This window comes from Osmerus eperlanus, unplaced genomic scaffold (assembly GCF_963692335.1).
Source record: "Osmerus eperlanus unplaced genomic scaffold, fOsmEpe2.1 SCAFFOLD_87, whole genome shotgun sequence".
Lineage (NCBI taxonomy): Eukaryota > Metazoa > Chordata > Actinopteri > Osmeriformes > Osmeridae > Osmerus > Osmerus eperlanus.
Window position 1 is genome coordinate 22449 of NW_026911673.1, and position 26429 is coordinate 48877.

General features: G+C 45.5%; 4 protein-coding genes across 4 annotated transcripts; 3 read left to right on the forward strand and 1 right to left on the reverse strand.

Moving 5' to 3' along the window:
• Positions 1 to 528: 528 nt before the first annotated feature.
• emc8 (ER membrane protein complex subunit 8) lies at positions 529 to 3389 on the reverse strand. The gene is made up of 5 exons (XM_062455794.1): positions 2774 to 3389; positions 2535 to 2611; positions 2371 to 2440; positions 2170 to 2264; positions 529 to 1996 (listed from the first exon to the last, which is right to left on the reverse strand). The coding sequence occupies exons 1-5, from the start codon at positions 2984 to 2986 to the stop codon at positions 1837 to 1839; spliced, it is 615 nt and encodes a 204-aa protein (XP_062311778.1). The 5' UTR covers positions 2987 to 3389; the 3' UTR covers positions 529 to 1836.
• Positions 3390 to 3510: 121 nt separating this feature from the next.
• LOC134016428 (cytochrome c oxidase subunit 4 isoform 1, mitochondrial) lies at positions 3511 to 5640 on the forward strand. Its single transcript, XM_062455795.1, has 5 exons — positions 3511 to 3652; positions 4395 to 4471; positions 4585 to 4749; positions 4898 to 5029; positions 5354 to 5640. The coding sequence occupies exons 2-5, from the start codon at positions 4396 to 4398 to the stop codon at positions 5488 to 5490; spliced, it is 510 nt and encodes a 169-aa protein (XP_062311779.1). The 5' UTR covers positions 3511 to 3652; position 4395; the 3' UTR covers positions 5491 to 5640.
• A 355-nt stretch (positions 5641 to 5995) lies between these two features.
• dusp22a (dual specificity phosphatase 22a) lies at positions 5996 to 19313 on the forward strand. Its single transcript, XM_062455793.1, has 7 exons — positions 5996 to 6282; positions 7045 to 7078; positions 8419 to 8501; positions 9703 to 9752; positions 13802 to 13876; positions 15009 to 15180; positions 18092 to 19313. The coding sequence occupies exons 1-7, from the start codon at positions 6262 to 6264 to the stop codon at positions 18275 to 18277; spliced, it is 621 nt and encodes a 206-aa protein (XP_062311777.1). The 5' UTR covers positions 5996 to 6261; the 3' UTR covers positions 18278 to 19313.
• A 1236-nt stretch (positions 19314 to 20549) lies between these two features.
• irf8 (interferon regulatory factor 8) lies at positions 20550 to 25980 on the forward strand. Its single transcript, XM_062455801.1, has 9 exons — positions 20550 to 20738; positions 20897 to 21070; positions 21778 to 21961; positions 22307 to 22401; positions 22967 to 23066; positions 23546 to 23593; positions 23974 to 24372; positions 24823 to 24938; positions 25375 to 25980. Exons 2-9 carry the CDS (start codon positions 20897 to 20899, stop codon positions 25564 to 25566), a joined length of 1308 nt encoding a protein of 435 aa, XP_062311785.1. The 5' UTR covers positions 20550 to 20738; the 3' UTR covers positions 25567 to 25980.
• The last annotated feature ends 449 nt before the right edge of the window (positions 25981 to 26429 follow it).

Below are 26429 nucleotides of genomic sequence, written 5' to 3' on the forward strand. Positions count from 1 at the left end.
CATAGTTGTGTTGTTTATAAGTTTTTCCTCTCTAAAAACGATTCCCCATTACCGTATTGTTATCATCAGCCGACTAACTTCCACTAACTGACAGTAACACCACAGTGTTTCTTGCAACAAGACATGTTGACACAATTATCTTAACGCAACCTAAACGCTCACAAGTTCTGGCACAATTCAAGCCCTTCTTTTACTGGCGGAAATTGGCATTCATACCACTTGGGGGTACTGTCTACTAACATTTTAGAAAGTCGTATGCATCCTGTGAAATTACATCTCAGCTCTAAAAAGTGAATGTTTTTTGGCAGGATATTTTTCAATTTCTTTCATAGATGTTTAAGTGGTAAAGTCACGTTTAATAGTGTGTTAGAGTATAGAGTGTTTTACTTGATTCTGATTGCAAAATATTTATAATCAATCGCCTCAGTGTCTTTAACACAATGCATTAGACATTAATGCAAGAGGGGGAAAAACATGATTAAATTCAAGATTCTGGCAAAGGAAGAAATAGAGGTACAAAAGGGTTAAATTTATATGAAGCCTTTTTCAGCCTTTTTAATTTTCGTTGAAAATGATGTATATTCGTAAGTGTCATTATTTGGTTGACAACTGACATTGGAAATGTACGTGTTTTGTTGAATCTGTTGATATTTATCATTTTAAAGCAGGATCATATAAGGGATATGAGTGGTACCATAAGCCAATAACAAGCCAAAACACAGATGGTCTTTTACTCAAAAGTTATTTTGTATTTGTACATTCAGTTCATACAATTGTGTACAAAACATTTCATATCAAGACATCAGTTATTTTATCTAGCTCTTTTAGTTTTGTCTAATCTCAAAAACAAACTTGATTTCTAAATAATATTGTGACCGAGGATATGCTTTAATCCAAACCTTATTTGTTTATTACCCATCATATGGCAAGAGTAATTTCGCAATTAAGAATGACCTAATCTAACAAATAAATACTAAATCAATCTAATTAAAGGAAAACTTTTTAGAGTAAAATATTATCATTAAGACTTAATTTCCAAAATAAAGAATATAATGCAATTTCATATAATACAGTAGGTCATTATATAAATAGGTCTGATCTCTGAAGAAAATTTATGAATGACTATCATCTCTGTAAGGCTAGTGATTGTTAAAAAAATCTTTTGTATTTAATTGAAAATCAAATACAAGTTTCTCTACAATGAAAAATCTCACACCTACATCAACTACAAGCAAACACAAACAGTTGCGGAGAAAGAAAGCAAAAAAATAAGCAAAAACTACAATTAAAAAGCTGTTGCATTCCAGGAAACAAGGTGTTGATCACCTAAATTCTCCGTATTAAAGTTATGAAGAAGCTGAAGGTGCCTGTATCCTTCTGGCCCTTAGATGTAGTCTTATGGTCAGTGTCCCTACAAGCACCCTTCAACCTCCTACCACGGAACAAAGCATTCTGAACTTTGCATTCCTGTGCTACAGTGGTTGTAGCACTACACATGCTGCATAGACAGCAACATCCTTGCTTAAGTGTTGTGACTTCGGGGAGGGGGCGGCAGAGGATGGAGGATGAGGAGGAGAGGGCTCTTAGCACAGGTGCAGGAGGAGAGGGCTCTTAGCACAGGTGCAGGATGAGAGGGCTCTTAGCACAGGTGCAGGATGAGAGGGCTCTTAGCACAGGTGCAGGATGAGAGGGCTCTTAGCACAGTTGCAGGATGAGAGGGTTCTTAGCACAGGTGCAGGAGGAGAGGGCTCTTAGCACAGTTGCAGGATGAGAGGGTTCTTAGCATAGGTGCAGGATGAGAGGGCTCTTAGAACAGGGTGGAGGATGACAGGGCTCTTAACACAGGTGCAGCACAGACTTGTTGATCTCTGGGTTGGTCCAGTCGTTCCTGAGGTCGTCCAGGTGATTGTCAAAGTCAACAAGGCTCTCGTAGGACCTTCCATCCAAAAGAGAGGACGTGATCTTCTGGGCCTCAGTCCAATCCTCGAAACATTCCCTAGAACACAAAACCACGTTTCAAAACCCTCGGAACGTGTCCTCAGTAATCAGCGACACACCGTTTTAAAGCTACAATGTGAGGTTTCTACTAGTCTCTGGTGCTTATTAACCCTGTAGAGCCAGCCGTGCATATTATGGGATGTGCAGAGGCTAGTTGCCTGGGATACTTACTCATTTACCTCCCTGCTTTTCCACTTGTTTTCGTGATGGTCATAGATGGATACAATGGGTTCAAAGCAGCTCATGGTTAGCCTGCTGTTGTCCACCTAAGAAACGCACAAGTCACACGAGTTGGAGTTATTAATGAATGTGAGGTGAGAAATATAACCAAGTGTCTTATTTTCATAGCTTGAAAACAGGCAGGAGATTTACCATTACAATTGCTGCTTCACTGAAATTCTCAGAGATCCTGGCAGCAACTTTTTCTGCGACCTGATTGGGTCTGTCAGAGAGAGAAAGAGAAAACGTATGTGACCATGACCAACATTACTTATACTTTGATACTAATATAGAATATAGTATCAAAACCATGTTACCTGAAATCTTTTGTACGTTCGTTGGCTTGGTAATATCCAGCAATGACATATCTGTTCTCCTTGCACCAAGTGTCAATCTGAGTCCCACAAACAGAGGTAGTAATTGAAAATACAGTTAGTGGCAGAAACCAACAAGTTAAACACATAAGTACCCGATAAAAGCAATCAAAATCAATTGGTGGCAGGAAGAAAAAAAAAGTATAGTATTTATACTGAGAATGATCTAGATGCCCACTTACCAGTGTAAGGGCCACCTCCAACATAGGTGCCAAAGCTAGTGTTACATGGAACAGAGGTACACAGTCCACGCAGAGGATTGAAACTGAGTGGTCTTCCTTTTTTTTATCCTTTTGTTTCTCGGCCACCAGCAATCCATTCACAGCACACTGGGGATACTTAGCCGCATGCAGAAGCATCTTGCAGTATGCCTGGGTTGTCAATTTAATAGGCATGCTTGTGGTCGTATTAGCTGAGACCCTTTAGCTTGTTGGCTATCTGTACTATCTAGCTAGCAAAGGACCGGTGGTCTAGGGATTTTCTCTGTTAGCTAATTGGTATCATGCCCGTTCACTATCGACAGCAACAGCGTGCAGCTTATTCTATTTGACTCAGAGCTCTGTCCAGCTACATTAAGCTCACTTTTAGGGCAGTGTAGGTTGCAGGTTAACTCTGTCTTGTTATAGTTAGTGGTCCTCGTAATTCACGCTGCCAAGCTAGTTATCCCTTCTGCTGATGATGATTTGCGCCGGTAACGTAAAGCACACAAAAATGGCGTAATGAAGTCTGCAACTGACATCATTTTGGTTCTTTAGGAGCGATGAAAGTGGTTGTTGTTTGCACCAAAATGGCAGCATCAGACCACTGGTTTCGACACAGGCCGGTGTCGTAAAGATCGTTTTTATTAAACTTAGATGGAAACTTTAAATGCTTTGTAATATAACCGTTGTTCAACAATGGAAATTAAAAACTTGTAAAATGATTATTGTTAAGATAGAGTTCACATTTACACGTTTTAGAGACATGACCGGTTGACCTTCCATTTAGCTATCTGCGCTTACGTATTTCCGTTTGCTCACACTTCCTTTATGATTTCCTGAGCATCGGCTGAAGGAGGACAAGTAAGTGGCGGCCGGCAAAAATGTCTAGAACTGATTTTACATCGACGTTTTATATTTCCAAAAACGATATACATTAATAGGAAAGAAGTGAGAAATGCAGATAGAGGTAGAAAATATGTATTTTTTTCTGATTGAGCCAAGTAAAGAGATGTGACATTGAGATCGTGATACGGGAAGCTGACAGCAGTACAGCGGCGATTTAGCTAGCCTAGCTGGCTAGCCCGGGTTAGGTTAGCTTTAAGCATTAGCTAGCTACCTTGTGAGTGCAATCGTGGCTGGTTGGAAAGCTTGTTAGCATAACTATGCCACAACATATAATTTGGTACTGTGTTAATAACATACGTTTTAGAACCAAGATCAACAACGCTAAGATAGCGTAATGTGTGGATGACTTATGTAGTTGTCCTGGCATGACCTTGTGTGCTAGCTAGCTAACGGGCTAATCTAAAGCATCAATAGTTAGCAAGAGAATATGCAACCCAGCTCTGCTCGATATTGGCAGTTTAAATTCCCTTTATTAATTCCGAAGGCTCAATGTTAATTCTTCAGACCCATTATTTGAATTGTGGTTGGTGTTGTTGTATGCGGCTAGACAGCTAGATTGCTGTAGGTAGTGCAAGATTACTTCATTACTGCAGGTGCGATATTTCATGATTATTTGATATAGCAGAAAAATGTGTCAATTTAGTATATAAGCAAGCAATCCAGCTAACAATTTTTCCTAAATGCTCTTTTCTACCAGAATGTTGGCGGCCAGAGCCCTTCGCCTTGTTGGCAAACGTGCCATATCAACATCCGTGTGTCTACGCGGGGGACATGGTAAATATTTACTGTCGTCAGAACGACAACTCGAAATGTTTTGCTGCGACTTGCAAATACAAATGAAATGTCGGGAGACGTGTGTTTATTTCTAAGTAGATGTTTTCCTGCAGGGGTGGCTAAGGTGGAGGATTATGCCCTGCCAGCCTACTTTGACAGACGGGAAAACCCTCTGCCAGACATCCAGTATGTACAGGAGCTCAACCCAGAGCAGAAGTCTTTGAAGGAGAAGGAGAAGGGATCTTGGGCCACACTCTCCAATGATGAGAAGATCGCATGTAAGTACAAACTGTCATTACGTGATGTGATACATTTCTGTATTCAGTGTGCCTACAAACATCTGCACACATCTGTTTTTTTTGGGAGACTTTAGACTCATTTGTGTGGTGTGGAATGTCCTTTAGTAAAAACGGATGTTTTCGACAGTGTACCGTATCAGCTTCAAACAGAGCTTTGCTGAGATGAACCAGGGCACACAGGAGTGGAAATCAGTCATCGCTGGCATGCTTTTCTTCATTGGTATCACCGGCCTAGTTGTGTTATGGCAGAGGAAATTCGGTAAGTCCAGATGAAAGCAAGATGTGAAAGTGTGTGGGGTATTTTTGTAGCATCTGAGAGGTTGATTGTTACTGGATAAAAGTGGTAAAAAGTAGTTACTTCCTTCAAAATCTTGGGCATCATGTCCTTCCCAAATCAAACCTTAATATTTAACTCCATCTAGCTGTTTTAGCTTGTTGACATTCTAGATACTGTGCCACAATATATCATTTGGTATTGATTTGTCATTGCGCACTGACTTGCGTAGTGGTCTCATCCTCATGACCTTGAATGCTAGCCAGCTAAGCCTGTGTTCTTGGCACCCTCCTTCTTCCACCTGTACAGTCTATGGAGCCGTTCCAAACACCTTCGATGAGGAGTTCAAAGCAAAAGAACTGCAAAGGATGTTGGACATGAGGATCAACCCAGTGGAGGGATTCTCGGCTCACTGGGACTATGAGAACAAGCAGTGGAAGAAGTAGACGTCCACATGACCACTAACTCAAAACCAACGAATCAATAATTCATGTATTTATCAACTGTCCATATTTCCTCAGTCTTGCTTTTGGAAGACCACTTCCTCTTAAAAGTAATCCTGTATTATAGACAAAAATAAAGTTCCTATGTTACCACTGGTGTGTTACTACTGTGTTTTGGCTTGATAGTCTATGGTGGAGTGCCTACAGATGGTGAGCTGAAATAGAAATTTAACACTAGAATTTGCCTCCGTGTATTCTGTCTCGCAATCCCACCGTTCTTCCGGATATGGCTCTCAATCAGTGTAGTTTAATCCGAGGGGGGATTAAGATTGTTTCACAATGCGAGGTTATGTGCAATTCACATTCGTAAATTAAATGACAGAGGTTAAATATAACAGTGAACGAAGACGTCCCGGGATTCAGATTTTTTTTGGTAGGCTGCCAACAAAATCGATGTGCAATACAGGTGTAAAATACGGGTTGGTCACTTACAGTTATGAAGTCACGAATTCTGTGAGTGGACTCGGAAAAAAAAATCCGGAAGGGGAATACTACAGGAGGTAGAGTAACGACCACACAAGCAGCGACGAAAACACTGAAGTCTACTATGAATAAACTGACGTGAATTATTCGTTTGACCGTGACATACTTTGGCAATTACTTCGTGCCTTCTGAACTCTTAAACGTGCGTGATACGTATGCTAGAGGAAAAACTGAATTAGCTTTCATGTAGCATTCATAAACATTGTGTAATCGTTGTGTTCGTCGAGAGCCATGGGCAACGGAATGAACAAGGTATGTAACTCTTTCTCATTTGTGTTGTGTAGATCGAAAGAGGATGGGCGTGGGGCAAACGAATGTATACAGATGTGGAAGACAACTAGGCTACTATAGGCTATTGACGTCTCCTCATACATATTAAAATAGCGACGTTTCGTCTGACCATACGGCGTCAACACGTATAGTCCTCATACGTTTTTTGTTTATCCTTCATTTTGAAGTTCTTTTCACTCATTTTATAGCCGGAGTGGGTTATAAACTGTTATGATGGATAGCCCGGTTGGGGATACATCTATGCGTCAGACCATTAACTACTTAATGGCACGCCGTTATGTAAAGAAAAATTGCCATGATTGTGTACTAGGCCTAAAGGACGCTGTGATAAACTTAATTATATGCACCTCCATATTTCACGTCACTTATGCAAACTGTTCTTAGTTGACCTGGAAGGACGAAGGTGGACAACAAATACATTAATAAAAACAATGCAATTAATTTGAATTTACAGCAGTCATCTGTCCGTCTGCAAACACATTAGGAGACATGAGACAGCGCTCTCCAGTGGCCGTCAGAGTTGGGTCATCCCTCAGTTCCGATCCTGGCCACTGCAGGCCTTATATGGCCTTAATGAGCACTAATGCGATTATCTTCCGTCACCTTTAATTCCTTGCTTCCAGGGCTTTTCAGTAGGCGCAGAACTGATGATCCAGTTAGTGAGTGGATAAGCTGTTAGTGATGGATTCCTGACCCTACAGAAAAATGTGTGTGTCTTCGCAGGTGGTTGACGGGCTTTACCTGGGGAACATACGAGGTGAGTACACCATCTTATTTTTGTTTTCAATATATATATATATTCAAGTTGAGTATGACAGGAAAAGCAGGTAGATAGAGAGACATGGAGAGGGAAGGAGAGGGAAATACATGCAGCAAAGGGCAAGCCCTGATTCAAACCCAGGGCGCTGCAGTAGGCCTCAGCCTACACTGGTACACAAGCTCATCCAGTGAGCTTCCAGGGTGTTTGGAAATGATCGCTGTCTGTGTTTTGTAAATGTTTTTAGTTATGTCTTTGCAGTACAGCCAGGCCTCCATACAGGCACATTTAAGCATAGTGATGCCCATGCGATGAAACAGGAGAATATGTATTTAGTTTGGTTGACCTGTGCAGTACGATCAGGCCTACCTGCAGGTGGAGCATATGTGTCTTGCGATGAGTTTGTCATAATAAATGCAAAGTTTCACTTTATTTATAGTTTGTTTCTCCTTCTCTTAGTTCACTGGATTTTTTTATTTTTATTTTACTGACATACAGGGAGTGATGGTAGAACAATATTGATATTTTGGAAAGAGTTATAACTTTCAAGACAAGAATCTCATTTGAAACCAGGTGTTTCTAGGTGCTGTTTACTTCACTGTGTAGTTCTACTCAGCCGAGTGGTTCTGACATCTGCTCCTCTCTAATTTTAGCCTCTCAGATGACGGCCCCACAGCTTGCTCCTGGTACGGCTCAGAGTCCAAAATAGTTCAGATGTGACAGGGTCCACTGCTTTTAAACCTAGCCTGACAAGTATGCTGTCAGGTCAGGCCAGGCCAGAAATGTGATTCATCAACCTGAGGAGATCCCAGTGGATTCACCAACGTCATCATTCCCACTTTCTCCATTCCCGCTTCTTCCCTTGTTCTGTTGCCGCCGGCGGCAAATCTCACAGAGAGGAATTTTATGGTATTCTCCCTCCTGCTCCTCCGCCCCCTCTGTCCCCCCACCCCTTCTCTCCCCTTCTCTCCCCCTCTCTCCCCTTCTCTCCCCCCCACCCCTTCTCTCCCCCCGCCCCCTGCCCTCTCTCCTTTTCTCTCCCCCTGCCGCCTCTCCCCCCACCCCCTCTCTCCCCCCGCCCCCTGCCCTCTCTCCCCCTCTCTCCCCTTCTCTCCCCCTACCCCCTCTCTCCCCCCTGCCCTCTCTGCCCCCACCCCCTCTCTCCCCTTCTCTCCCCCTACCCTCTCTCTCCCCCCTGCCCTCTCTGCCCCCACCCCCTCTCTCCCCTTCTCTCCCCCTACCCCCTCTCTCCCCCCTGCCCTCTCTGCCCCCACCCCCTCTCTCCCCTTCTCTCCCCCCACCCCCTCTCTCCCCCCACCCCCTCTCTCCCCCTCTCCCAGACTCAGAGAACAGAGAGAGCCTGTCGCAGAATGGCATCACCCACATCCTGTCCGTCTACAACAATGCCAAGCCAGTCGTGGAGGTGAGTGTCAGAAGATAACCGTGGGCGCCTGAACCACCTTGATTCAACACAGGCGAAGGAAGCGGAGAAAATTAAGGATGCTTAAAAAACTAAACTTTTTCGCTGACTTGTTGTGAGTTTGGCTGGCATTAGCTTGTAGTATTGGAGCGTAGTGAGATATTTTGATGCTGTAATCCAGCCACCAGGTGGTAGTGAAGTCCCACTGTTGAAGAGAAATTGGCCGGGTTTCCCAGATTCGTTAAGAAGAGCTTCTTAACGAATCTGGGAAACCCGGCCAATGTATTTTAAACACACACCAGCTAGAAATCTTTACACAAGTAGGAATTTTGTAGTATGTACTTTTCCTGAAAAGGAGTACATTTACATCTAGTCATTTAGCAGAAGCCCTTATCCAGAGTGACTTACTGTAAGTACAGGGACATACAAGGCAAGTAGGGTAAAGTGCCTTGCCCAAGGACCAGAGGCCTTGTTAGACATAAAACTCTACTGGGGCACAGGCCCCTAATTTATATCCCTTTTTTTATTTCAAGCTTGCTGCGCTCAATGCACTACTAGGATATAGAAACTCCCCTTGCTTAACCCACTATACAACAGTTCAGGGACGTAAGTTTGATATAATCTTTGGCAGGGACATAAATAGTTAATGCGAGCGCTCACATTTGTGTGCTGAGTCCAGGGCAGGTTATGTGACATACCAGGGTAAGTTAACTCCCCAGCTGAAACCCAGTGCAACATTGCAAACTTACCCAGTTATGTTGCATAACCCGCTTTCTGGAATACCCCCCTGGCGTTGATTGGGATACTGTGTAAATGTTTTCCGGGATTATCAATCTAAATTAATGCACTGACTAATGAAGTAAATTGTTAAAACTTAAACTTTAGATTTTACTGGGGAACAGCAGATTTATACTGGGGCACGTGCCCCAGTAAAAAGGGTCTAACGACGCCACTGCCAAGGACACAACGTCATTTGGCACCGCCGGGTCAAACCGGTAACTTTGTGATTACACTCACACTCCACCTAGGAGTAGGACAAGTAGGCTATGGATGACAGGCCAGGCTTCATTCAGGGACAGGGAATGTATGACCTGAGTATGACAGGGAATGGCATGTTGAAGAACTGTACTCAAATGTAACAGTGTTTTAAGTCCATATCCACATGTTTCTGCATTCTGTGCTTATCTCTGTTGATCCCAAACAGAACATGACCTACCTGTGTATCCATGCAGCAGATGCTTCCAGCCAGAACCTGTGAGTACACACACACACACACTTGTACGTACACACACACACACACTTGTACGTACACACACACACACACTTGTACGTACACACACACACACACTTGTACGTACACACACACACACACTTGGACACACATAACCTTGCACGCACTTGTACATTTGCATTCGGACAATTACACAATCTCGCGCACACACACTCACATACATAAACACAGTCTCTCGCACACACACACTCACATACATAAACACAGTCTCTCGCACACACACACACACTTCATTTGCGGCAGTTGTGACTAATGTCCCGCTGTCTCAACATGACACGGCGGGCTGTGATCCCAGGGTGTGACACACAAGCAGGAAAAGCAGTTTAGTCATCGTTCGTCATTCCAACTGTCTCTTAACAGTTGGTGGAAGACATCTGAGCTGATCTTAAAGTTCAAATATCATAACAGACATTCTAATAAGCTGGACCTATGCAGGTCCAGCTTGGATCCAGCCTTGTCTCAGTCAAACTGAGTGAACGAGCCTTACAGTCATTTATCTCAGTGGTTCTCAAATCATTTGGGCTTCAGTACCCCCTTTCCCTGATTCCTGAATCAAAGTACCTCCATACCTGTATTTATACTGTATAAATACATATTTATACCCATATTTCCATGATTGAATCACATATTTCCCCCTTTTACACTTTCTCTCACCTTCCCCCGGTAGTACCTCCACATATCTTGTCTAATGTTGTGAAAGGGTAGCCACTCTGAGCTGATACACAAAGCCAGCGTGACCAAGCAGAGCCTGAAGTTGGGATCGATTAGTTTCCAGTTAGACAACAAACAAAAGATAAATCTTGGGTGGCAGTGACAAGGCAGGATTGTTGCTGGATACATGCTGTACTTTTGCAGTTATTAAAATATCTTTGACTCTTGATTTACAAATAAATTTGGAAGGGAAAGTGTCACTCTGCTCCCCCGCCCCCGCATCACATGCTGAACTTGTGATGTCTACTAATGAATTTTACAGCAGAGGGTAGAGTCCCTGCAAGACTGTCAGGGTTTCCCTGAGCTGTGTGTGTGAGAGAGAGGGAGAGTGTATGTGTGTGTGCGTGTGTGTGAGCGAGATACATCAACTTGTATGAGCAAAAAGGCATATGTGGAAACAGCTAGCTTTTTCCATTGCAACTTAATTTACTTCAACCTTGTCTCAAATTGAAGGAAATGGTTTATAACAAGAGCTACTGTTTAATCCTGTAAACCTGGCCAGTCACATGTACGTAGATCGAGGTGGTGTTGGGGACAGGGGGGGAAGTGGCGGGGTTGGGCCTGGCGGGGTTGGGCCTGGCGGGGTTGGGCCTGGCAAGGTTGGGCCTGGCGGGGTTGGGCCTGGCAAGGTTGGGCCTGGCGGGGTTGGGCCTGGCAAGGTTGGGCCTGGCGGGGTTGGGCCTGGCGGGGTTGGGCCTGGCGGGGTTGGGCCTGGCGGGGTTGGGCCTGGCGGGGTTGGGCCTGGCGGGCAAGGGTTGACAAGACGTTCCTTCAGAGGTTACTGATTGAGAACAGTCTGTTCTGTTAGCATGGAGTCTGTTCTGTTAGCATGGAGTCTGTTCTGTTAGCACGGGTCGACACGGAAGCTAAGTCTGTACACTACAGCCGTGGCCAAAAGTATTGGGAGCGACATACATTTTGTGTTTGCAAAGCTTGCTGGGCCTTGGCATAAAATGACTGCTAACATAATTTCAGTAATTCACATCATCAGCACAGGGTAAAGTGTGAACTAGTTCTATCCAGGTGAAATCACTTTATCATTCTGATTGGATTTTAAGAGCAGATTGATTGCTGTAAAAGAGGAGACTATTTGCAAATATAGAAAATATATGCCCCAAAAAAGCTTGAAATATGAAATGTGCCTTATTGTAATTCCAGTATTATATAGAAACATGTGAAAACAGTTTCCTCAAATACTGAACCAGCAAACTTTGCAAAACACATTTGTCATTGCCAAAACTTATGGCCACGACTGTAACTCTGTACCCCTCCTTGGGGCGATCCCCCTAAGCCTAGCTCACCGACCACCTCCGAGACTGAGAGAAACCGTCTGTTGATAGTCTGTTAGGATCTACAAGAAGTATTCGTGAGGCACTTGACTAAGTGTGTGAGATAAACGAGACACACGTCTTGATACCTCAGTATGGTATATAATCAAGCGTATACAAAATATAACTTTATTTGCGGAGTTATGTTGTCTACAAGCTGTGTCATAAAGGGCACAGATCAGCACAAATGACCAACCTTAGACCCTCAGAGAAGATAGGAAAAACCTCCTAAAGAACTCTCAATAGAGATAGGAATAGAGAGTAAGGGTACATAGAAATGTATTTTTATTTATTAACAATTTCATAATAGTTTTCATTTCTAGTTTTATTTGTATTTTTTGTATATATTTTTTAGGAGTTTAAATTTGTTATATTTTTTTCATCAGTGTCAGCCCGTTTAAATCCGCAAATAATTTCCACACTGACTTTTTGCACATTTAACAAGATCTCCGGAAACCTCTAAGCCAAACAGACAGACAGAAGTGCTGAGGGCGACATGTTTGTGTCAGAGTTTGGATACCAGGAAGAAGGAGAGAAGAAAAAAAGCAGAAAAAAGCAGTCCTTTCTATTTTCTACCACAGTCTGTTGGGATGATTGAGTAATCAGCCTTTTTCTCTCAGAGGACAAAGCTAGCCAACCATATGGCTGCCATTGAGCAACCCTTCTGCTGCATTGCGTATTACCATTTGGATGCGGGTGAAATATGCACACAGCAGCATCCTGCATTGTGTTAGGCATGCAACGGTATCTCTGGAGTTATGTGTGATACCACCTCTAACAGAGATACCTCAGAGATAACTAGGACTTTCCTCAGAATGCCCTGCAGGACTGCAGATAGGAGGATTGGGGAAGGTGGTTTCACCCAAACACCAGTAGAATATACCAGAACCAAGACATAGCCCACTTCCACACACAAAACATCATATCAGATACGAGAGTTTGTTGTGGGGGAAGGGAGAGGGGAGGCAGAGGGGAGGGAGAGGTGGAGAGGGGTGAGGTCTCCCCCCAAGTCTGTCCTTGCCTGCCACACATCTTCAGTGTGTGGCAGGAGAGAGTGTGAGGAAGGGAAGTGATCCAGGCAGGTGTCTGGGTTGGTGACGGAGAGACCTGAACACGGCTGAGAGGATTGGGAAGTTTCACTTCTTGCTGTCCTTTCTCAGATCCTATACGTTCTTACTCAGAGTCAGGGCCTCTCACCCTCTAACGTGTACTCAGCCTGTCTGTGTTCTGGATCCGTGAGATGTTGACCGTGTGGTCTTGTGTCCTCAGGTCTCAGTGATGTTGACCATGTGCTCTTGGGTCTCCTCAGGTCTCAGTGATGTTGACCGTGTGGTCTTGTGTCCTCAGGTCTCAGTGATGTTGACCGTGTGCTCTTGGATCTCCTCAGGTCTCAGTGATGTTGACCGTGTGCTCTTGGGTCTCCTCAGGTCTCAGTGATGTTGACCGTGTGGTCTTGTGTCCTCAGGTCTCAGTGATGTTGACCGTGTGCTCTTGTCTCCTCAGGTCTCAGTGATGTTGACCGTGTGCTCTTGTGTCCTCAGGTCTCAGTGATGTTGACCGTGTGGTCTTGTGTCCTCAGGTCTCAGTGATGTTGACCATGTGCTCTTGGGTCTCCTCAGGTCTCAGTGATGTTGACTGTGTGCTCTTGTGTCCTCAGGTCTCAGTGATGTTGACCGTGTGCTCTTGGGTCTCCTCAGGTCTCAGTGATGTTGACTGTGTGCTCTTGTGTCCTCAGGTCTCAGTGATGTTGACCGTGTGCTCTTGGGTCTCCTCAGGTCTCAGTGATGTTGACTGTGTGCTCTTGTGTCCTCAGGTCTCAGTGATGTTGACCGTGTGGTCTTGGGTCTCCTCAGGTCTCAGTGATGTTGACCGTGTGCTCTTGGGTCTCCTCAGGTCTCAGTGATGTTGACTGTGTGGTCTTGTGTCTCCTCAGGTCTCAGTGATGTTGACTGTGTGGTCTTGTGTCTCCTCAGGTCTCAACACTTTAGAGAGTGCATCCGGTTCATCCACGAGTGTCGTCTGGGTGGAGGCACCTGTCTGGTCCACTGGTAGGTAGGGTGTCCCAGCGCTACACTAGTGGAGGGTGAGGGGTGGAGGGGTGGGGGGGGTGAGGGGTGACTGGCTGTTCAGCTCTGCACTCAATCACTGACCACCTGGAACATGATCATAGCACCTTTACTATAAGGGTATATGTGAAATAACTGACCACGGGTTATTAAAAGTGCCTGACTTGTCTGAAGGCTTATGTCTCACTCTTGTTCCCTCTTACCCGCTTTCTCAAATACACAGACTCTCTCTCTGTCTCTCTCTCTCTGTCTCTCTCTCTCTTCCTCTATAACTCTCTCGCTCTCTCTGTCTCTCTCTTCCTCTATCACTCTCTCGCTCTCTCTGTCTCTCTCTCACTCTCTCGCTCTCTGTCTCTCTCTCTCCCTCTATCACTCTCTCGCTCTCTGTATCTCTCACTCTCTCTCTCTCTGTCTCTCTCTCACTCTCTCGCTCTCTGTCTCTCTCTCTCTCTCTTCCTCTATCACTCTCTCGCTCTCTGTATCTCTCACTCTCTCTCTCTCTGTCTCTCTCTCACTCTCTCGCTCTCTGTCTCTCTCTCCCTCTATCACTCTCTCGCTCTCTGTCTCTCTCTTCCTCTCTCACTCTCTCGCTCTCTGTCTCTCTCACTCTCTCTCTCTGTCTCTCTATCACTCTCTCGCTCTCTGTCTCTCTCTCCCTCTATCACTCTCTCGCTCTCTGTCTCTCTCTCCCTCTCTCACTCTCTCGCTCTCTGTCTCTCTCACTCTCTCTCTCTCTGTCTCTCTCTCACTCTCTCGCTCTCTCTCTCTCTCTTCCTCTATCACTCTCTCGCTCTCTGTATCTCTCACTCTCTCTCTCTCTGTCTCTCTATCACTCTCTCGCTCTCTGTCTCTCTCTCCCTCTATCACTCTCTCGCTCTCTGTCTCTCTCTCCCTCTCTCACTCTCTCGCTCTCTGTCTCTCTCCCTCTCTCACTCTCTCGCTCTCTGTCTCTCTCTCCCTCTATCACTCTCTCTCTGTCTCCTCACCCATCTTCTCTCACCACCACCCCCTGGTTTCATCCCCTCACAGTACATGAACCCAACACAAGCGTTAGTAGTCGTTTCTGCCTCCAGTGTGTTTGAGGCGGTGTTGTGCCCTCTGTGCCCCGTGGCAGCCTGGCAGGTGTGTCCCGCAGCACCACCATGGTGGTGGCCTACCTGATGACCGTGACAGAGCACGGCTGGGACGACTGTCTCTCCGCCGTCAAGGCCGTCCGCTCCTTCGTGGGCCCTAACTACGGCTTCCAGCAGCAGCTGCAGGAGTTCCAGATGACCCAGGTGTCAGAGGTACACACACACACACAAACACCCACATACACACACACACACACACACACATACACACCCACATACATACACACACACACACACGCACATACACACACATACATACACACACACACACACACACATACACACACACACACACACACAGTAGACGAACTGGTACACACACACAGATGAAGAAAAAACAATATAATGTCACTCTCCCACACATATTTATTTTTACATTTAAACTGAACAGCAGTCATTGTCAGTTCACAGGAAAATAAATAGTCCTTCGTGCTGTTTTGAAAACGCCCACTCACTCTGCCTTGCTGGGCTGGTATGTGTGCAGGGTGTAGTTACTGTAAGGGCTGGGCAACTGTCCAGCCTGGCTTTGCATCTGGTTGCTTTCACGTCACCTAAGAGGGCGGTCAACTGTTCTCAGCTCTGATCTTAAATAACCATCAGACACTCATTTATCCAGAGCAGCACAGAGAGGAGGATTTTGAACCGGTGAGCTTTTGATCGCTCTAACCGCTAGCCCATCCCCGGGTCTAGGAAGGTGTTTATCTGGTCTTATCGCTGATCGTAAATATGATGGGACAAACACTTTCTGTCTCATGTAGTTTGTGTCATCTGAGTTTATGGCTCCTGGCAACTTTCCAGATCATTCCTCGGTGATCTGTATCTTGCTTGTGATCTCTGAGATCCAGAACTGCTTGACTAGTTTTACCCTCGTCACTGAAATATATATATTTTTTAAACGGCTCTGGTTATCCCTAGTTCTCTTTCACCAGGCAGATTGATAGAAGGACTATCATCAGTACTGATGTGCTGTTTACATTTATTCATTTAGCAGACGCTTTTATCCAAAGCGTCGGCATAGGTCACTGATCATAACAACAAGATAGCCACAAAAACATTGCGAGTAGCCAAAACATGAGGCACACATTATGAACAACCAAAGTAAGTGCCAAAGGGAAGAACCATAAGAGCATGTAGTTAAACAAGTTACAATTAAACAACATGAACCGCTATAAGTGCAAGTGTACCTGTGGAAAAAACAAGCAACAATAATAAAAACAATATATCACAGCGAGTACAAACATTTAAAATCAGTTACCACTAACCACAAGAGCAACAAGAGCAACTGTTCTCACATTAGTTTATATAAAATGTCTTTAACTTTCTGCCGCCAGTAAGCAAGTACCTCTTTAGTATCGGTTCCAGAATTCAGGGCCGTGATAAAAGAAGTTTGCTGAATGAAAAATTTAATTTGACATAATCTGTTTTCCCGAAGACGTTACACTCTAATAACCCTGTAATCATGTTAACACTGGCAGGCGTGTGTGTGTATGTGTGCAAATATGAGTGTGATTGTGTGTGTGTGTAGGCATACATTGTCTGTGTAAGTGTGTATGTGCGAATCCGTTTTCATGTGTCTGTATGTGTGTGTGTGTGTATGTGTGTGTGTGTGTGTGTGTGTGCGTGTGTGTGTGTTAACTGAGTTCACAAGTTCTCTTTACACACCACCTTTGCGTATATTCAGATGTGAAGGTGAGAAAATCATTTTCCTGTGGCTAGAGAGAGACAGAGAGAGAGAGACAGACAGAGAGAGACAGAGAGAGAGACAGACAGAGAGAGACAGAGAGAGAGACAGACAGAGAGAGACAGAGAGAGAGACAGACAGAGAGAGACAGAGAGAGAGACAGACAGAGAGAGACAGAGAGAGAGACAGACAGAGAGAGACAGAGAGAGATACAGAGTGAGATACAGAGAGAGAGAGAGAGAGAGAGAGAGAGAGAGAGAGAGAGAGAGAGAGATACAGAGTGAGATACAGAGAGAGAGAGAGAGAGAGAGAGAGAGAGAGAGAGAGAGATACAGAGTGAGATACAGAGAGAGAGAGAGAGAGAGACAGACAGAGAGAGACAGAGAGAGATACAGAGTGAGATACAGAGAGAGAGAGAGAGAGAGACAGACAGAGAGAGACAGAGAGAGAGAGAGAGAGAGAGAGAGACAGGGAGAGAGAGAGAGAGAGAGAGAGAGAGAGAGAGAGAGAGAGAGAGAGAGAGAGAGAGAGAGAGAGAGAGAGAGAGAGAGAGACAGGGAGAGGGGCACGTTTTGTAAACACACCATCCTGATATATATGGTGCCTCCAGCCTGGGAAGGACAGCAGGGCTTGTAGCCTGCAGAGGAGAAGGGGAACTGGAGGGGCATGCTGGGATTGCATCAGGCTGGTCAAACTCATCACGTGTTTATCATTACTGTTAGAAGCCCCATTGCGACACGACCTTACAACAAAAACAAGAGGATCGTTATCCAGTTATGCGGGGATTTCGAGGATCGTGATTTCTTCCTTTTCTACTTATCTCACATCTGCAGTCGCTAACCTCCGTCTAGGAGATTCAGCAGTGCGCTGGGTCTCTAGGTGCTCTGAGTGGCCTTGAGGTGCTGGTGAAGTGGTGCAGCCCACCCTCCCCTGGTAGCTCTCAGCATGAGAAGCTGACCTGGAAGAAGTGAAAGTGCTCTCTGACTGCGTGTGAACATGTGTGTGAAATGCTTCTGTGTGAGGTGTGTGTGATGTGTGTGAAATGCTTCTGTGTGAGGTGTGTGTGTGATGTGTGTGAGATGCTTCTGTGTGAGGTGTGTGTGTGTGTGAGAGAGAGATGTGTGGTCCATTTGTATTAATGGGAACCCATTGGGTTTCGGCCCAAACGTAATGATTGGTCATGTTTATGACAGTCCTGCGACGCCCACAGGTATCGGATATATAAAATGTTACTGTCAAACCTCTCAACAACATTACCGACCCTGCCTTTAATACATGCGTCAACACCCTCGAGAGCAAATATATACAGTTAACAAGAGAGTGTATTGCAACTCCAATGTAGTTTCATCCCCATCTTGCTACCTCTCCTCTCTCTCTTCCCAGTACCGGGCGTGGTTGCAGTCCAGTTTCCCGCCCAGCCCGTTTGCCGACCAGGAGCAGGTGTCAGCCCTGCTGAGACGCTACAGTGAGCAGCACCAGCAGGGACACCAGGGCCAGGAGTGGATGAACCAGGCCGGCGGCATCCTGCCCCTGCCCTACAACGCCTACGGCCCCAGGGGCAGCAGCTGAGCCCGGGGCCCCTGGTCCCACCTCCCTCCACCACCCTCCACCTCCGACCTGCCGATTGGACTGAGGGAACCCCACCTACACGATCAACCCGCCCTACCCCACCACCTGCCTTAGCCCACCACCCGCCCTACCCCACCACCTGCCTTAGCCCACCACCCGCCCTACCCCACCACCTGCCTTAGCCCACCACCCGCCCAGCCCCTACAGATCCAGAAAGGGAGGTGTTTGTAGGCCGGACTGGGTTAAACTGAACTTGGTTTATCAATCATGCCTTTGACAAATGAACAGGACTCTACGGACTGTTCTGGAATTGGTGAGAGACGTTCCTTTCACACCCCTAATGTACACGAGTGAGCACCTTGAGAAGAGACACTCACCGAAGCCTTACTTTACCCCCAGCACCTTCCAGCCCCAGCCCAGACCAAGGCAGCCCAGCCCCAGCCCAGACCAAGCCCCAGCCCAGCCCCAGCCCCAGCCCAGACCAAGGCAGCCCAGCCCCAGCCCAGACCAAGGCAGCCCAGCCCCAGCCCCAGCCCAGACCAAGGCAGCCCAGCCCCAGCCCAGACCAAGGCAGCCCAGCCCCAGCCCAGAGCTCCTGATCCTCACACCTTCTCTGTCTCTGCAGCCTCACCATAAGAGAATGGTGTTTATTAATGGAATGCTATTTACATATTGGCTAAGGTCATTCTTTTAATCAAAGATGATTCTCGTGTGTGTACATGGCGGGAAAGCGACTGACTATACATTTGACGTTAATTAAACATCTCGGTTGGTTTATCTGTCCTTCGTGGTCTGAGACCAAACAGGTTATTTTCTAAATGTATCGTTAAACTATTCCTTTGTCCATGTTATGTTTGCCAAACTCTTTAGAATAAATCCTAAAACATAAAACATTTTTTATTTGTTCCTCGATGTTATGTGGTACAAAATTGTATCACTAATGATCTGTGTTTATAAATAAAATGTACAATATAATAGTTATATATTTTATAACTGCCATGTATGCAGTATATGCTAATAAACATGATTCAAGAAGCTTAAATTGTGTAGGCTGTGTGTATTTGTGTGAAAGAAGCATGTAAAAGATTAGAGGTAAACAAAGATGATGCCTAGTTGCATCTGATCTCGCCCTCTCACAGCAAACCTTTCTCCTCTGGTGGAAATCTAGACCAGATCCAAACAACAACCTAACTGAGCTAACACAAGCTTTGCCCCCCAGGTGAAGCCAACCCCAACAGCGGCTCAAATCCTCAAAACCCAGCTGGCCACGTGACTTCACCTATGCCACATCCGCTTTTCACAGTTTCTAAATGATGTTTGTGTCCGTCTCCGCACTGCACTGAGGAAGACTATTCATAGACTACTACAAAAAACAGTTTTCACCTGCGCTTTGAGAGCAAACCCTCGATATTCCCTTCCCTCAAAACGTTGATGCCTGTGTTAAACACTACTTATCGGGGGAATGTCCCTGTACTTACTGTAAGTCGCTCTGGATAAGAGCTATGTATATGGGCTATACTAGGCTATATCGTGTTGATGAGGGAAGGTTCTCATATTCAAGGTGTACTGGACTGGGGTGGCGTTATAACAGTCTTCATCATACCGCTCGTCGAATAAATTCCCCTACCTGATTAGTGGGCTATGTTTTGATACACTGAAGTCATATTCATGACTACAGGCCTATGTGTTCCAAATGTGTCAGTGATAAATCAAAATCACGTTACATTTCAGAATTAAGTTGGAAAATCCTAGAGAGCAGAGCATGGAGATATAGAGTTGTTCTGATCATATAGAGGACGTCCGGGATAGATGGCTCAGTCAGTCATAACAAATAAGTGGATTTATAAGTCTCTAAGGTGAATATTACATTGAGGATAACTTTATAACATATTTACCAAGCCCTATGAACTAGGATTGACGCTGACTGTCTTTCAGCTATACTCAGATCGACTATATCAGAGACGTTAGTGGGAAAAGTCTGGGTCAGACTTTCAGCAGCTGTAAAGACTGTAATTGGCACCCGATAGACAAATAGTGATGTCAAATTTTAAGGAATCCCTAGGACAGTGCTGCATGAATGCCGTGCGTGTACGGGTTTATAGAGGAAACTTGGATTTTATGACGTTGTAAAAATCCCCCTACAGTACTATCTTTATTGCCCAGAATTATTCAATAGCCTACTTCAACATAGCTCGGACTGTCTATGTAGTCTGTCCCCACTCAATCTCCTGTCAGTTGATTTCTTGTAAAAGCTGAAGCTTCGAAGAAAACTGACAACCGGATTTGTGGGCGTGGTAACGTAGAGCTGAATCAACCAATCGTCTGTCCTGAAACAAAGCTTCATTCATCAACTTCTGGATGATAAACTGTTTGAGTTGAGTTGTTAATTTACAGACTGCCCGCGCAGGCATTCAGTTGACTTCTATAGGCTATCTGACGTACCACATTAAAAACATCAAAGGTAGCGTACACGGAACGAATTCTTAACTTTATCTCAAAGTTTGTAGTTTTTGACTGTCGAATGAGGAAGAAGCCTGAGATTTAACGTCTCAAATTTTCAGAACGTAAGCCATTTTCACATAGTACAGCTGAACCTAAATGATTGTTTTCTCTCTCTAGATGTCTATGAGCCCCGGTGGTCGCAGGCTAAAACAATGGCTGGTTGAACAGATACATAGCGGACAGTACCCGGGACTTTTGTGGGAGGATGACAGTCGCAGTATGTTCCGGATCCCCTGGAAGCATGCTGGAAAACAAGACTACAACCAGGAGATAGACGCCTCTATTTTCAAGGTAGGTGCAAACTTTCGGTAGCGGTGATCGGTGTCTTCAGACGCAAGCGGCAGCTCTGTCAGGAAATAAAACATCTGTATTATTCGGTCTACGCAGGCTGTTTTCTAGATTTACTGTCCAACAAATCTAGGTTTTCAAATGGCCATTAAATATCGATTTGTTTATTTAGAGTTGCAAAATTAATTTACTGTGATTTATTGTATTTGATGTATCAGTCAGTATTTGATATATTTTTAACGACCATTTAAAATAACAAATAATGTGTTCATTTAGCAAACTATCCAAAACATATAGCACATAGGCAGATGTTTGAACATGCGACCTCTTGAGCTGCACTCTGACCACCCTATAAGACATAATTAATGTTGATAAAACATTAATCAAACACTCTAATGTCAATCTAATGAAGCCCTACAATCTGTCAGTTTATTGAAGTTAACATCATCATAGAATATCATGGCAATAATAACAACTTGTTACTTTAGCAGGCATTTTTATTAATCCAAAGCAACACGCGGGTGGGTGAGGGTGGACTCGCACCTGCAACCTTTTAACCAGCAGTCAAACGCCCCCCATCCGAGGCACACCCACCCCCGTTCGGACTGTGTGTGTTGTGTTCCTGCAAGCCTGGGCTGTGTTCTGACTGTGTGTGTTGTGTTCCTGCAGGTGGGCTGTGTTCTGACTGTGTGTGTGTTCTGTTCCTGCAGGCCTGGGCTGTGTTCAAAGGGAAGTTCAAGGAGGGGGACAAGGCTGAACCGGCCACATGGAAAACCCGGCTGCGATGTGCGCTGAACAAGAGTCCCGACTTCGAGGAGGTGGCAGAACGCTCCCAGCTGGACATTTCAGAGCCCTACAAGGTGTACCGGATCGTCCCTGAGGAGGAACAGAAGAGTAAGCCTCTACAACCTCACCACTTCATAATATGACAGACTTATTTGTATCCAAGGCGACAAACAGCGTAGTGGGGGGGGGGGGGGGGGGGGGGGTGCGTGGATTTGAACCTGGTACATCTAGATATGTGGTCATATGCTTTGCCACTGAGCTACATCCATCGTTGGCACCCTACCCTATACTGAGGTGCAGGATGTTGGGTCGTTGAAGCCAGAAAAAAAGGGATCGAAACATTGATCATTTATTAGTGTTTGTCAAATGACAAGTAATATTCTCTGCATGGTTCCATGGTAAAGGCACAGTGCTGGTGTTTCAGCTGTCTGCTCATGTCTGGGTCCCCTCCAGCAGGTAAAGGTGTAGCTTCAGTCATGACTGCTAGCTCGGGTGACATCACGGACATGGACTGCAGTCCCGAAGACCTGGAGGAACTCATCAAAGAGGTAAGGCCTCTAGATTTGTTGTCTCTTTTGTCGTATCCCAAGTTCCTTCTCTCTACTCTTCCTGCCTGCTTGTATCTTTCTGCACTGTTTTGTGGTTTAAGATTTTTTTTTTGTCACTGGACAGCCTCTCGTCAAATCTGCTGTCTCTGTTTTAAACTGAGAGACCGATGTGGGTTCTCTCTCTCACTCTCATTCTCTCTCTCTCTGTCTCTCTATTCAGTCCAATATGCTTCATTGGTATGAAGGTGCAGGCTAGACAATGTAGCTAAAGCAGTCCACAATGAAGGGATGTCATAACGTCATTATAAACATATCATAGAACTGAATTATCATCAGTCAAAAACCAACAATTATAATAATGCCAGGTAACATATAATCTACTATGATAATAATCATTTGAATATCTCTCTCTCCCTCTCTCTCTCTCTCTCTCTCTCTCTCTCTCTCTCTCTCTCTCTCTCTCTCTCTCTCTCTCTCTCTCTCTCCTCTCTCTCTCTCTCTCTCTCTCTCTCTCTCTCTCTCTCTCTCTCTCTCCCTCTCCCTCTCCCTCTCCCTCTCCCTCCAGTCCACCAGTGAAGACTACCTTGGAAGAAGTCACTCACCACAAGAGGAAGGCAGTAGGATCCAGCCAGGCCTGGAGTACTGGAATACTGGAGTGCTCAGTGGTAAGTGTGTGTGTGTGCGTGTGTGTGTGTGCGTGTGTGTGCGTGTGTGTCACACATCTCTCTCTCATTGAGCTCTTTTCACCACTGCCTCAGTTAAATCATGCTCTCTGAGGGTCGTCATCCGTTTTCTGTGTTGATCCCTCTGTCAAGATTATTCTCAGAACAGTTCCTCCTTCGTGACAGCTTGGACCCAGTCTTAAAAATAACTGTAGCTTGACCCCAGAGCAACAGGGGTTAAAAAGACTTCTTTACTGAAGTCCTCAATTCTGAGAGGAAAAGATTGGCTAATATCCCTTTGCACATTGCTGACCAAAGGGATTTTTTTCTGGTTGTGCTTTAAAAGCTAGATGTTTTTTTTGATGAAATGACAAATGTTTTTGTGCTGTCACTCGAAGACTGTGGCTTTAATCAAGTGTGTTTATCTGTTTGTGTTTGTGTTTGTCCGGCTGGTGTTGACTCGTGTGTTGTCTGATTTTCAGCTTTCCCTTCGTATTCAGAGTCTTCGCCTGTGGGGTCCTTTGGCACAGGTACCCCTCCACTCACATTTCTCTCAGGATAAACTACGTATTTGGTTTGACTTAAAACTTGAAATTCTAGATTTGAATATATTTAGTATTTCTAGTATAAGAATTCAGAGCAGGTGGTTATATTAACTTTTCCATTAGGTGTTCTGATCCTTGACTTTCTGTCTGCAGTATTTGTCTTGTATGATGCTTTGGCAAAAAGCTTTAAATTAATATAATGTACAATATGGGAACTAATTTCCCCCTCCTCCCCCCCTCTTCATCCCCTCCTCCCCCCTATTCATCCCCTCCTCCCCCCTATTCATCCCCTCCTCCCCCCTCTTCATCCCCTCCTTCCCTATTCTCTGTCTCCTCCCTCCCTCCTCCCCCCTCTCCTCCCCCAGCTTTCTCCCAGTTGATGATCAGTTTCTACTACTCCGGCAAGCTCATGCACACCATGATGACCTCCAACCCCGAGGGCTGCCGGCTGTGTCCGGGGCTGCCTCCGCTGGCCCACAGCGCCCCCTACGGGCCGGGCAGCATGCAGACCGTGTGTTTCCCTCCTGCTGAGCTCATCGAAGCGGAACGCCAGCGGCAGGTGACACGCAAGCTCCTGGGCCACCTGGAGAGAGGGCTGCTGTTGCGGTGCAACCGAGAGGGCGTGTTCGTCAAGAGGCTGTGCCAGAGCCGGGTGTTCTGGAGCGGGGCGGGCGGCTGCCTGGGGCCCCAGTACAGCCCCGGACCCTGCAAGCTGGAGAGAGACGCCGTGGTCAAGATCTTCGACACCGGGAGGTTCCTCGAAGGTTAGACACCGTGGTTGATGAGACTTCTCTATGTGTGTGTGTGTGGGACTGTAATGTTCTGTCGTTCTGATACATCCCTAAGTTAAAGAATGGCAGGTGGAATCTGGAATCACACGCTTTGTGCATTCCGTTAAACGTCTGCGAGGCGAGCCTGTCACAGTTTCTTCCTTGCGTCTTTCAAACCTTGACACAAGATTGTATTTCACACAGGAGTATGAACTGACCTCTTGTGCAATAATAAAAACTAAAATGCCTGTTGAAAGAAAATGCTGACCTCTACCTATGCCCTCATCCTCCACCCCCCACCCCCACCCTCCTCCACCCCCCACTCCACCCTCCTCCACCCCCACCCTCCTACACCCCCCACTCCACCCTCCTCCACCCCCACCCTCCACCCCCCACTCCACCCTCCTCCACTCCACGCTCCTCCACCCCCCACTCCACCCTCAGCTCTCCACCTGTACCAGGAAGGCCAGTTCCCTGCTCCAGACGCCACCGTCACCCTCTGTTTTGGAGAAGAGCTCCATGACCTCGGCCTGGCCAGGAACAAGCTCATCATCGTGCAGGTGAGGCCTCCCACACCTGGTCTACACACTGCACAAGTGTTTTAACAACACTTCCCAACAAATCAACTCCATTCTTAATTGGGCAGTTTTCTTTCATAAAGAAACTCACGCTTCTCTTTTGGCTAGTCGGATAGAGAAAGGCACTGTTGGTAGGAGAGTGAACTTGATTAGTCAGTCTTCCATCACAAGTCATGTAACAAATATTGTAGAGGATCTTCATGACGACCAAAACAAATCCAACATCCCATTTCCTAAACACTTGAGATGGTTTGAATTTAACAGGGTTTACATTTCTCTTTGTCTCTCTCTCTCTGTGTCTCTCTCTGTGTCTCTCTCTGTGTCTCTCTCTCTCTCTCTCTCTCTCTCTCTCTCTCTCTCTCTCTCTCTCTCTCTCTCTCTCTCTCTCTCTCTCTCTCTCTCTCTCTCTCTCTCTCAGGTCACTGCTGTGAACAGCCAGCAGCTTTTGGAGGCGGTGATCCCCCGGCGCCCCCAGTACCCCAGCCCCCCCCTGGAGGTGTCTGACGAGCTGGCAGGAGACCAGGTGGCCCGCATCTACCAGGACCTGTGCAGCTACAGCGCCCCCCAGAGGACAGCCTGCTACAGGGAAAACATGCCCATCACTGCCTGAGCAGACCAGACAGGCAGACAGGAAGGAAGACAGGCAGACAGACAGACAAGCAGACAGGCAGGCAGGCAGACAGACAGGCAGACAGGATCTAGTTGATGACAGAAATAGGAGAAGCATGGAACATAGTGACGAGGGTTTAGTGAATATGTTTCATGGATGGAAATGGTGATTCTAACGCCAAAGCTTCAGAAAGTATTTTCATACAACAGTCAATAAATGTATATTTTTCTATGTTCCTTTTCTTCTGATGTGTTTTGTACAAGAGCTTAAGACGACAGCATTATTGTTCTGAATAGTTTGAGCTCCATAATGGATAGGTTTTACTATCCACAATCATGTTCCACAGTTTGTAACCATTGTGCATTGCCATTGTCTTTTCATAACTGGGAAATAAAAATCCAGATTTTCAATCAATCTTTGTCTCTCAATTATCTTTGAATACCCTAAACTCAACATCCAACAAAAAAGCAGTCTTGCTTCCTACAGAAACTCTATCAAAACAAGTTTTGGGGAAGTTATTCATATTTTTTATCACTTTTGTACTGGAAATCCAAGATGATCTTCCAGAGAAGTATGACTGTAGATAGTAACCCCTTTGGTTATTTACCCCAATACACACATGCTAACCCCTTTGGTCATTTCATCCAAAACACACATGCTAACCCCTTTGGTCATTTACCACAAAACACATATATTAATCCCTTTGGTCATTTCATCCAAAACACACATACTAACCCCTTTGGTCATTTACCCCAAAACACACATGCTAACCCCTTTGGTCATTTCATGAAATACACACATGCTAACCCCTTCGGTCATTTCATCCAAAACACACATGATAACCCCTTTGGTCATTTACATGC